The sequence below is a fragment of the Fusarium oxysporum genome, genomic scaffold (genome assembly GCF_000149955.1).
Source record: "Fusarium oxysporum f. sp. lycopersici 4287 supercont2.55 genomic scaffold, whole genome shotgun sequence".
NCBI classification, from domain to species: Eukaryota; Fungi; Ascomycota; class Sordariomycetes; order Hypocreales; family Nectriaceae; genus Fusarium; species Fusarium oxysporum.
In genome coordinates, this window is record NW_017264855.1 from 28,650 (window position 1) to 41,203 (window position 12,554).

The 12,554-nt window shown below is 42.5% G+C and overlaps 3 protein-coding genes across 3 annotated transcripts; 2 read left to right on the top strand and 1 right to left on the bottom strand.

Moving 5' to 3' along the window:
* Positions 1-460: 460 nt before the first annotated feature.
* Positions 461-1,646, top strand: FOXG_17566 (uncharacterized protein; the record flags this gene model as incomplete). The annotated part of the gene is made up of 2 exons (XM_018397572.1): positions 461-510; positions 644-1,646. The coding sequence occupies 2 exons, from the start codon at positions 461-463 to the stop codon at positions 1,644-1,646; spliced, it is 1,053 nt and encodes a 350-aa protein (XP_018258623.1).
* A 1,288-nt stretch (positions 1,647-2,934) lies between these two features.
* Positions 2,935-3,621, bottom strand: FOXG_17567 (uncharacterized protein; the record flags this gene model as incomplete). Its single annotated transcript, XM_018397573.1, has 1 exon — positions 2,935-3,621. One exon carries the CDS (start codon positions 3,619-3,621, stop codon positions 2,935-2,937), a length of 687 nt encoding a protein of 228 aa, XP_018258624.1.
* Positions 3,622-10,041: 6,420 nt separating this feature from the next.
* FOXG_17568 (uncharacterized protein) lies at positions 10,042-11,172 on the top strand. The gene has a single exon (XM_018397574.1). The coding sequence runs from the start codon at positions 10,082-10,084 to the stop codon at positions 10,880-10,882; it is 801 nt and encodes a 266-aa protein (XP_018258625.1). The 5' UTR covers positions 10,042-10,081; the 3' UTR covers positions 10,883-11,172.
* Positions 11,173-12,554: the final 1,382 nt, after the last annotated feature.

A 12,554-nucleotide genomic window follows, 5' to 3' on the forward strand; every position in this document is an offset into this window, starting at 1 on the left:
AAGTATGCTTCCCCCGCGGCACCAACTTTACAAGCTGGTCGTGCTAGTGGTGGTCCAGTATCGCATTCCGGTGATAATAATTGATGAGTTATAGGTGCTGCTATTTGCTCCCATATATGAACCTCCGACTCTTTTTATCAGCTCGCGCTCTGCTTCCATCTTTAGGCTCTTGATTCTCATCGTTAAAGGATTCTATCACTACATTCTTCTTATATGCTTAGGGTTATTAGACCCATAGTCCAGTAATACCATCTTAAATATTGAGCCACAGTTTAGCCTTCCCCTGCCTGACCATACCATCTCTGTCTGTCGTCGCCCGAGAAGCTCTAGACCAGGCGTGGGACCTCCTGAAATCTCGCATTTTGTGGTTTCAAAGCCACCCATTGTGAGGGCTGTACAGACCTCAAGGCCAATATATCCCTTCAAACTGTCTATTGGCACCCGTGGACTGGGATCCCCGATGGCCACATTCCTACAGCTGCCATACTCTCCCTCCATGGGAGATCTTAGGTCCGTGCCCTCTACATTCAAAACTATCACACTATACCAGTCGACTCCTTCGTCAAGTCCATGGAGTCCTGCGCTTCCCCAATGTCTGGAAATATAATGTTAAACCATGTCACGCATATTAATTAACGGATAGTTCGTTCTTCGAGGAGCCAATAGATATGTTCCGGGTCCCGATAGTGGGGACCGATATTCCAGAACAGCAGCCCCATTATAGCGCCGCACTGGCCCAGCTCATGGAGTCCAATCGACTCTGGGACAGCGGAACCTCGCAAGAGATATTATCGAGAGCTGAGCGCGACGATACACCAGTCAAGCCGCTTCGCAACCGGAGCCAAGCGCGGCCGCGTTCGGCGCCTTCGAAAGCCAGCGCCCCTGCGGTGATGGTAAAGTCGCCTGAACCAAAAAAACGCGGTCAGAAACTCAAGAAACAGTCCAAAGGATCAAACCCAACAGGGCAGCAGGAGGAGCTCGACGATGATGACCTTCTCAAGAATCCCCGCCGAAGACGCATCCTCGAACGTAACCGAATCGCTGCCACCAGATGCCGGTTACGCAAACGCGACGAAGCTTCAGCCCTTGCTTCCCAAGAACAAGCCATGGAAGACCGGAACCGCTACCTATCTTCGTGTTTTAATTCTCTAACTACCGAAATATACTATCTAAAGACGGAATTGTTACGGCACACCGACTGCAACTGCGATCTCATTCAAGCATACATTTCCAGCGAGGCAAGGAAGTCCGTGGACGCCTTGCTTACTTGTTCTTCACCTTTGACGGCCTATGGCTGCTCTATGAACCCTGAATATGTAGGCTCGATCAGCACCAGCACTACTGGCTCTATGGATTCTCAAAGCCCCAGAGCGGTTAGCATCTTGCCGACCTGGACGACCGCCTTTTATCAAAGGCCGAAGGCTTCAGAGGTTAGAGATGGCATGCTCAACGTAAGTTTGGAACCGCTCCTAAATACTTACGAGCCGCATGATTCGATGGCTTCTATCGGGACGATTTCCGGTGTGACTCTCGCTGGATCTGTTCCGGGGCTATATATGAGCACGGGGCCGCAACAGCAGGTAACGAATGAGACGGGCTTGGACTCAAATTGCATTTTCGCTTACGCAGGCCACCTCTTATTATAATACTGTTGGGACGAGGAAAGAAAAAGCTTTGCACCGGTACTTGAAGACAAGCTTGGGAACTTGGTGCTGGAGGCACCATTTTGGCGCCCAGGATTTCTCCCCAATAGCACACCTGTTTTAGTTATCTACTGTCGTATTATTTTTATTGATCTAATCAGCCTTGGAGCTGTCAATCTCTAATTCGATAGTTTCAGTATTCCTAAAGGCACTAGCTTCCCTTCTTTGCCGCGTATTTATATGGAATAAGACAACAGTCTTACTGGTATGACGGGAGCGTCCGGAGTGTTGGTCCCAGGGCGGGGTCGACATATAACTAGGCGCATGGGGCAGGCCACAGGGACTATTATACGCGTTTACGCGTCTACGCGCCTGCCCGCATTCTCTCTTTCTTCTCTAACGTAGTATTCTCGCAATACAGTGGCATTGCTTCTTGAGCTGACCTCATCTGGCCCGTGATAGCCACCAGGTCCTCAAAAGGCTGCCAACCAAGCAACCATTGATGATATTTTCGGAACTGAGAGTCAGCGCCAGAAAGAGCGAGGTTCAACAAGAAAAGGGTCTTGTCTCGGCTATTCAATGGAAATGAGAAGATTTTAGTTACTTAATTCATTCTAAATGTGCAGTAGGGGAACTACTGTTTATGTACAGGCACGATCTCTTATAGAATGTTCCTCCTCCTCCTTCCACAACTTGCCACCAACTTGGTCGCCTCACACTTGTGATCTCCAATAAGAGATGTAATTGCGACGTGGTTTGTGGCGGTTTAGTGGGGGTGAAGGTGTTGTGGTGGGGTAAACTATACCGAGGGCGCTGAGGTTGCTGATGGGAGGCACCAGAGGCGTGTATGTGTAACGATTTGGTCAGTTTCTAACAGTAGACTAGACTGTTCAGGTTTATGTTAGTACGGAGATTAGGACGTTGACAGTTTAAGCAAGTACAATAAAGGTATTACATTGGATAATACACTTGAGGGTATTGAGTACTATACAGCACCTACCAGCCATACGTACCATGCTCGCCGTAATGAATTAATGCATATACTCGAAATGCGATTTACTGAACCAAAGTTGGTGGTGACCTGAATCCGTTTGGCTCAAATAGAGCCAGGTCGTTATTTCATTAGCGCGTTTTGTTTTCCTATGGGACTTTAAATAGATTCGCAGTTAAATCTGTCGCGCAGTTAGGATAGCATATTCCAGTGGCACGGCCTTTTCTAAACAGGTTTGACTGAATTAGGATGGACATAACTAGGAAGAAACTCGAGAGTTATAGGACTAACGTTTCGAATTTAGTGTCCAAGAACCCTGTGGACCCAATCCGACTTCGCTTGGGCAGCCGCTTTAGACGATGCTGCTGTTGGAGCAATCCCTTCGAAACCGTGACATCCTCCACCCCAAAGATGGATATCCGTGAGGACGCCGCATTGTGACAACCTCAGAGCATATGCCATAGCCTCGTCTCTGAAAGGCTCAGCCCCACCAACATCGACAAATGTGGGCGGGAGGCGGGAAAGATCTGTAGCTCTGTCAGGAGCAACGTATATGCTTACACCATCCTTGCCAACCTGATCACCAAGCACGCATGCCCATGCCTTCCTATTCTGGTCGGTGCAGTATGCAGCCCGTTCCCTTTCGAACTGAGCCGCCGAGACGGTGATGTTTCGGTCGTCAAGCATTGGGCACATGAGCATCTGGCCCCATAATCTCGGTCCGCCCCGATCCCTCGACAACAATACCGTACCGGCAGCAAGTCCACCACCAGCTGATGCTCCCGCAATCATCAGCCGTTGCGGATCGAGGTAAAACTCCTCAAGATGTTCTTCAACCCAGAGGAGTGCGGTGTAACAATCTTCGACGAGCGTCATGCCCTTATGTTCTGGCGCCAGGCGATATTCAACCGTGACAATGACGGCGTCACATTCCTTGATGAATAGTGTGAAGGGATTCAGGCCGAGGAAGCGGTCGCCGAGAACCATGGCACCCCCGTGAATGTGTAAAATGCAGGGTCTCAAGCCTTTAGCATCCTTTGATGTTTTGGATGAGAGAATAGAGATGGCAATGTCGCCATGAGAACCTGGAATAGTGCGATCCTCGATAGTCAGATCCGGATCTGAAAAAATATCACCCTTGGCATCTTTGAACAAAGCCGCTACTGTCTTGCGCGCTTCGCAGATTTCGTCATAGGTTTCCCCGATGATGAGGTCGGGTAAGAAATAAAAGCATTTTATTATAATAAAAGGAATTATCTTTAATCTATCTCTATTAGATATGCCAGATTAGAATAATCCTGCTAAGTATTCTAGGGGGGTAATTATAACTATTACTTATAAGCTTTAAATATTGGGAAATCTATTATAGAAACTCTAGCCTTATATTATTACTTATACTACCTGCCTCCTTAATTATATTCTAGTTTAATAAAAATAATAGCAAACTCCGTTTAAGATAGTTTATAGCAGAAAGCTAAACCTCTCTTATCTTAAAATTATTAGCTCTCTCGCCTATATATTAATTAAAAATAAGAAAGCTTATCTAGCTAGAGCAAAACTATAAGAAAACGCGCTTATAGGATAGCTTATTAGATTTATTATAACTAATATTTATAAAGTTTAGATTCTATACCTTAATTATATTATATCTTATAATATTTAAATTAACGAGAAAGTTATATGTAATCTACAGCTTACTATAACTTATCCTAAATCAGGATAGGCTCTTGCTATTATAGCCAATAAAGTTAATCTAGATAAAGAAGATGTTAAGTTATTGCCTATTACAGAGGATATAGTAATATTAGTTCCTATTTCAATCTAAACAGAAGTTAAGCCACCTCCACTAGGGTTACTTCTTATACTACAAAGCTTACCTAAATAAGCAACAGCAGGGGAAATACAGGTTAAATAGCCAGACGTGTTATAGCCCCCAAATCAAGTAGCTATCTATTAAGTATTATTATATCCTCAGATAAATATATTAGGAGAAGAGGCACCTAGAAAGAAAGGAATAATAGATACCGAGGTGCTCTAGAACCTTTAGATAACTTCTAGGAGAAATATTAAACTATCTCTAAGAAGTTAGGATATAATTAAAATACTTAAACTGCACTCTACCTTACATCAAGTCTAGAAGCAAGCATAAAGATAGGTATATACCCTATAACTAGAATGCGCAAAGCTAGGATATTAGATCGCCTATGCCTTTGCAGCTGCATAATTAATCCGAACCTATCGGAGGGACCTGCTATTACTACCTGAATTCTAGTATTAACTAAAATAGTACCCTAAGAGAGAAGGCTTTAAATAAGCTATAGGCGCTAAGATTAACTTACTTAAGGAGAAGAAATCCTTTTAACTAGTTAATTATCTAGAAGGTAAATAAAGACTATTACTTAAATAGGTCTTTACCTATAAACTGGATAATATAGGATATCTTATTTATTATTAAGCCTGCATTTATATTAGAGGTAATCTCTAATACTACTCTGGTAAAGATATCTATGCAGTAACTAGTGCTTATTAAAGCTTCTGGATTCTAATGGCTCTTATCTATGCATTTAGGCTAATATATTACTAAGTTAATTTTAAGAATGCCTTTATTAATGCTAAAATAGATAAGAAGGTCTATACTATATATATACTAGGATATAGTTAATTAGGAAAGATTTAAAGACTGCTTAAAGTGCTTTATACTCTGTATAAGTTACTAAAATTATAATACTATAAACTTATATAGTTCCTTATAGACCTGGGATTTAAATAATACCTAGATAAACTATATATTTTTATTAATAAGGAGACTTATTTTATCTTATTTCTTTATATTAGTAATCTTTATATTATTATATAATCTAATTATCTCTAATAAGTTAATGAATTTAAAGTAGTAATAAATAGTAAATATAGGATTAAGGATTTAGGAGAAGTAATTACCTTCCTTAATATTAGGATTATTTAAGATACTAAGGCTAAGAAGCTCTAGATCTGCCAGGATAGATATATTAATAAACTTTATAATAAGTTCAGGATTAATAAATTAATAAGAATAATAACTCCTCTTATTCTATTATACCATCCCTAACCTTTTAAAGGATAGGCCACTATTTAATAGATAACAGAGATATAAGAAAAGGTAGGATTAGTTCTATATATAGCAGTAATAATAAGACTAGATATCTCCTATATAGCTAGCCAGTTAAGCTAATTTGCTATAAACCCTTTACTAGAGTACCTGCAGTATATAAATAAAGTTCTCTTATATCTCTAGACTATATAGTACTATGCCATTAAGTTCTTAGGCTCTATAAATAAGGCCATAGCAGTAGAGACAGGTAATAATAAAGTGCTATAGTAGTTAAGTAACATATTATTTGCAGATAATCTAAAGACTTAAAAATCTACCTAGGGCTATCTTATAAAGTTATTTAGCAGGGTAATTATATAGTAGTCTTTAAAACAGAAGATTATAATTATATTAATAACTAAAGTAGAACTATTATTACTATCTTATATAGTAAGGGAGATAATAGCTTTATACTAATTATTTAGTTAGATATAATTTAATCTAAAATACTAACTATGTATCCTCTATAATAATTAATAAATAGTAAGACTAGTCTAGAAAGAGAGACTATAACTAATATTAAAGTTAAGATATATTAATATCTATAATCTTTAGCTAAGAGAGATCTATTAAGACGGTAAAATTACAGTTTAATAGGTTCTAATAATAGACATGCCTGCAGTGGCTTTATAAAACCTCTTTTAGTAGAAAAGTATTCTTACTTCGTAAAATAATTAGGTCTGGTTAATATCTTACTGCAGATTAATCTAGAACACGTTTCAGAGGAGGATATTAATTAGGATAATATGCAAATCTTATCTAATACAGACTGAAATCTGGGGGGGTGTGTCGCAGGCCGGGCATAGTCTCAATGACCCTCAGGAACAGGGGCCCCATAGGGACACGCCTAGGCGCCTCTCCACTTCTGCACGCGTAGGCGTGCGGATTATGTCAGCCCCCAATTTGGCACAACTCCACAACTGCATTTCTCAGGGGCTGCGGCTATTGCTGCCATTGCTAACCACAACCGTAGTTTTCAGGGGTTGCCGTTATGGCGCAGACGGCATTTCCTGATGATGTGCTTCCGCCAGAGGGCACGTACGACTCGCGAGAGGCTCTACTCACAGCTATCAATGAATGGGCAGCACCAAGAGGATACGCGTTCGTAACTGGGAGATCGTCGCGATCAACCAGCGGCAGGCAGATTATCACAAACGCATGTGATCGATGGTGTCGGCCACCAAGCGCCTCAAGGGACCACCAGCGCAAGACTACTACGCGAGGAACCAACTGCCGGTTCTCTATCATCGCGAAGGAATCCCTAGATAAGACGACTTGGTCTTTAAGGCATCGTCCGGATCCACAATTTTCTTCACACAACCATGAACCAAGTTGGCACAAATCGGCGCACCCAGTCCATCGGCAGCTCTCGGATGTGGACAGGTCAACAATCAGCCGCCTTACGAACGCTGGTGTAGCGCCAAAAGGTATCAGGACTTATATTCGCCAGAACTCGAATACCATTGCAACCCAGCAAGATATCTACAACCGTCTCGCAGATAGCAAACGAGAGCTCTGTGAGGGTCAGAGCACTATACATGCTTTTGCTAACCAGCTAGACAAGGAAGGGTTCTGGAACCGGATGCAGCTTGACTCAGATAACTGAATCACGGCGGTGTTGTTCGCCCATCCGGATTTATTGGCATACTTGAAGGCTTACCCAGATCTACTTTTCTTGGACTGCACATACAAAACGAACAAATACGGAATGCCGCTGCTTGATATGATTGGTGTTGATGCCTGTCAGCGATCCTTCTGTATCGCCTTCGCATTCCTTAATGGCGAGGCTGAGCAGGACTTCATATGGGCCTTGGACCGGCTCAGGTCCCTGTATGAACTCTGCAACACAAGGTTTCCATCTGTTATTCTGACTGACCGTGATAAGGCCTGTATGAACGCTGTAGAGAGCTGCTTTCCGTCTTCGATCTCCCTGCTATGCCTGTGGCATGCGAATAAGGCGGTCCTCCGCTATTGCCAGCCAACATTCGTACACCATAAGCAAGGGTCTGAGGCCTATCAGCAAGGTCTGAGCGATTGGAATGACTTTTTCAACCACTGGCATTCGATTATGAGGTCGTCAGATGAACAGGCATTTGACCAGCGCGTACAAGAGCTTGAAAAGCGCTATCTGCCTCAATATCTCGAAGAGGTTGGCTACATCAAGTCCAACTGGCTCGATCCGTACAAGAAAAAGCTCGTTAAGGCCTGGGTCGACCAGCACCCTCACTTTGGTAATGTGGTCACCTCACGGGTTGAGGGTATCCATGGGCTCCTTAAGAGCCACCTCAAGAAATCTACGCTAGATCTCTTCGAGGCGTGGAGAGCTATGAAACATGCGCTTCTTAATCAATTATCTGAGCTGCGCTCCAACCAAGTCAGGCAGCAAATGCGAATACCAATTGAGCTCTCTGGATCACTATATAGTGCCATACGTGGCTGGATATCTCACGAGGCTTTACGCAAAGTTGAAGAACAGCGGAAGCGGCTTATGAAAGAAGACCTGCCTAGTTGTACCGGTACATTCTCTCGATCCCACGGCCTCCCTTGCGCCCATATTCTCAAGGCTCTACAAGAGCAAGGCCAAACCCTTCGCTTGGAGCATTTTCACCCGCATTGGCATTTGAGTCGTCATGGTGTTCATCAGGTGCTATTGGAGCCTCGACACCGATCTAATCGAATAGCTGCCGATTCTACCACAAGTAAATCGCAATCGAGCACTCAGAGAGAACCAAGTGCATTCGAGGCAGTTCAGGCAGCAGCGCAGCCAAAAGCACGACCTACATGCAGTAGATGCCACAAATTAGGACACAAGATGACGTCAAAGGCATGCCCTCAACGGTACGAGGGGATTTTGTATTTGTCATCATCGTCAGCACAGGTAGAAGCAATGCCAGTGGCACTCTCGCCAGCATTATCCGGGGAAGCACGACCAGCAGCAGCAGTATCTGCATCTGTATCATCTTTGCAGGAAGGGGAACCACTGGAAGACCCATCATCAGGATTATCCGGACATGCTGGGTCTGGCAGGGATGATACTAGCTGCATTGTCGTTAGTATAGAGACAGCAGCATCATCGGCAGTGTCATCAGCAAAACCATCGACACAGGGAGGGAAGTCGCCAGTAGCATCATCTTCAACAGCATCAGTGGCGCCGACACTAAGATATGATGACCCACAAGCCATCTATCGGAGATATGTGCTGCTCGAGATGCTTGGTATAAGGCGCAGCCTCGTGGTAGCGTCAAAACTAACCAGCAGTATCGGAGGGCGTTAGGTCTACCTTTGCGGTATGACAAAGCAAGCTACCAGTGGTGTCTTGACTGGAAGCAGATGGGCAAACTCTGTACGACACCGACCGGATCTAGAGATTGGAGTAAGGAAGAGATGATGGCGTACCTGGATTGGAGTAAAGCAGAAGATGATCGGGTGGAGGCTCAGGTAGCGGCAGAGATGGAAAGTAATCCATTTTCTAGCAGAAGAGGCTTGCGCGACATCTGGGAGGCGGCTGAGAATGATGGAAAAGAGCAGCAGGAATTGTATTCAGCTTGATAATTAGGAATCATTGCAGTTCTGAATCTCGGGATTCTGAAACCCGCCAGCCTCAAAACTCGAAATGCAGTTGTGGAGTTGTGCCAAATTGGGTGCTGACATAATCCGCACGCCTACGCGTGCAGAAGTGGAGAGGCGCCTAGGCGTGTCCCTATGGGGCCCCTCAGGAACAACAGCCCTTAGTAATCAAGCTAGGTGATTTAAAGTAAAACCTGTGGGATAGAATACTCCACACAGAAGAACAATCAATCACCACATTTGCTGCTGCTCATCATATTCACTCTAACCCTTTAAGCACGCTCAGTGCGACACTAGGTCTCGCCGCCCTGCTGATCACCGAAGCAATGCTGGATCACAACCGCTAGCGCTGACGCGCTAAGAGCAGGAAAGCGCGCAAGTGTAGCCAATCGCTCATCAGCCATCGTATTTGCTGACATCTCGTCGACATCATAAACACAACGCGTCCAATCAACGTGATCCAAGTTTTCAGGATCAGTTATAGAATGTCAAGAGTTGGATGATATTGAAAGGTTTTGGAATACTGTGTCCATATGATCGATGACGCGTAATCGTTGCATCGTGTTACCACAGCTGAATGCCTGCTATACTGGGATACACTCAGACTTTGCATGTACTCTAGCTCTGTTAGCCGTCGGACGGCGCTCAAAGAGCATAAATACTTCAGTCACAGTCCACATTCAAACATGATTACACTTCGCCATTCGAACTTCAGATTATCCAGTTATTACTCCCTGTTCTTTACTAGACATGTTCTTCTCAACTCTAACTATTGCCACAGCCCTAGCTGGGTTGCTGGCCACAGCCAGCGCGAAGGGCATCAACTGCCAAGGCAGCGGCCTTTGTCCCGGAAATAAAGGCTTGCTGAGCCAAGCTCTGACGCAGCTGCGTACTAAAGACCAGAACCAGCAGTGGTCTCAGAACGAGAAGCTGATCTGCATCGAGTCTTCCATCACTATTGGGAAGCCGAACCTGTGCATTTTCTACCAGAATATTGGCGACCGCAAGTTCACCACCGCGCAGTCTATTCAATACATTGAGGGTTTACTGAACCACGGCTGCCAGGCTTGCGGTAGTATCCCTACGGATGACGGCAACGACGTCTCCAAAGGCGAGCTTACAGCCAACATGGTCGCCTCCGGCAACCAGAAGCGCGCCATCGACGCCGACGCCAAGCTGACAAAGCGTCGCGACGTAGAGCATCCCTCCCAATTGTTCCGCCGCCAGGGCATCAACTGTAACGGAGGAGCTGCATGCCGTCTAGGTGGCCTCGCTGGTACTCCCAGAGGGAAAATCTCGGACCTGTACGACACCATTTCTGCTGGAAACGGTATTTTTAGAAACGGTGAACAGATCGAATGTAAGCCGCACGCAAGCGGCCGCCTCTGTGCCTTCTACCAGAACATCGGCAATCGTTCTTTCAATACTCAGCAGACTCTAGAGTACCTTAACCGCCTGCTCGAACACGGCTGCGAGGTCTGTGGAAGTGTACCAACCGACGATGGCAACGACGTTTCCAAGGGCGAGCTGACTGTCAACTACGTGGCCTAAACGAATACTTCGGACTACACCGTATTTATCTGAGGGGTATCTTATCACGTCACTTCCGTGAATGGCTGGACTTTTCATGTTCCGCCCACGTCTGGTCAAGCGAGGGACATGTGGGCGTCACCCTTGCAGTTAAGCAGACAACTCTATTCGGCCTCAGAGGCAATACTTGGATACATATATTCATCTTGCATTATCTGGCTATGTTCCTTTTACCACCTGTCCTTACCTTTCATTAAAGCTATTAAGCATATACACTCCTTAACATATTGCAATAAATTATATAAACTAGGAATAAATATTAGGTGAATATTAACTAATACTAATTCTTTATTATATAAGAAGTAACTAATAATTATTATTAATTAATTATAAGAATTAACAGAGCGGTATAACAGTTTTAATACAGAGGCATGACCCTACAGCGGCATGACTTTATATAACATTTAATTAGTTAGTTCTGCACAGACCTATAAATACTCCCTGATAAACCTAGCGTAACTAGCTCTCTTAATATGACCTTATTTTTATCTTAAGCCCTCCTAATGCTTAAGATAGTAGGGTATCTTAAGAGGTCTCGTTTTAAATAGAAGATTCTTACTCTATTTATTACTCAGGAAATAGGTCTAACACTCTACTCTCTGACTACTATATTTTTATTACTATTAACTAGCTCTTATTAACTTCTCGTCCTCTGGATACTAGGTTGCCTCTTCTAACTGCTAATATAGACTCCTGTTGTTTATCTAGATCTAAGGTTAGCTAACTAACTTTATATCTAGTACTAAGTTAATATACTTACCTTACTAATAGTTTATATATTATTATACTGGCTTGCTTTTAATAAGACCCTAGTGAGTATAGATTTATTAAGGATTTGCAGCAGCTAATCTTACTTATAGCCTGCTGGCTAGCTTACTGCTAGGGTGGCTAGTTAACTAATAGTTTAGCTGCTCCTGCTAATAGTTATTCTCGAAGGCATAGGCTGCTTAGTATTCTTAGGTCTGCTATATAGAGTAATAGTAATCTAAAAATTAAGAACCTATTAATATAAATTTTAAGATAATAAATCTTATAATTACTAATATAAATAGATATTATATTTAATAAAAAGTATTATAAATCCTAGCTTTATATAAATTTTATAATAATAAGGGACTTTAAGCTTAATAAAAACCTAGTAGTTAATATTATAATTTAAGAGAGGCTTTAAAAAGAGATTCTTCCTAATAGGTATTACCTTATATATAATATAATATTATTTATTAATTAACTTAAGTGCCTTTAATAAAATTACTATTAGTAAATTACTTAAATAATTTCTATTTAATCTTAGGTATTTTATAGGTAATAAGAATATTATTTTATATATATATATATATCCTTAAAGCTATATTCTTAATTTTTTATTATCTTTTATATTGCCTTAATAAGTTAATATAAGTAGCTTATACTATTTAAGAGATAGCTCTTAGTGTATTATTAGTACTTACCTCTGTTCTAGAGGTAATATAAATACTATAGTTATACAGCTTATAAAGGAAGCAGTATGCCTATTAGATACTAACCGGCAAAGAGGTCCTATAGAGATATTATAAGATAACTCTTTAATTATTAAACTTCTTACTAAGGTCTTTATACCTTCTTATAGCCCTCCTCTATTTCAGCAAATAGT

Coding starts and splice junctions, on each gene's coding strand:
- FOXG_17568 (XM_018397574.1), top strand. CDS start 10,082: ATGTTCTTCTCAACTCTAACTATTGCCACAGCCCTAGCTGGGTTGCTG.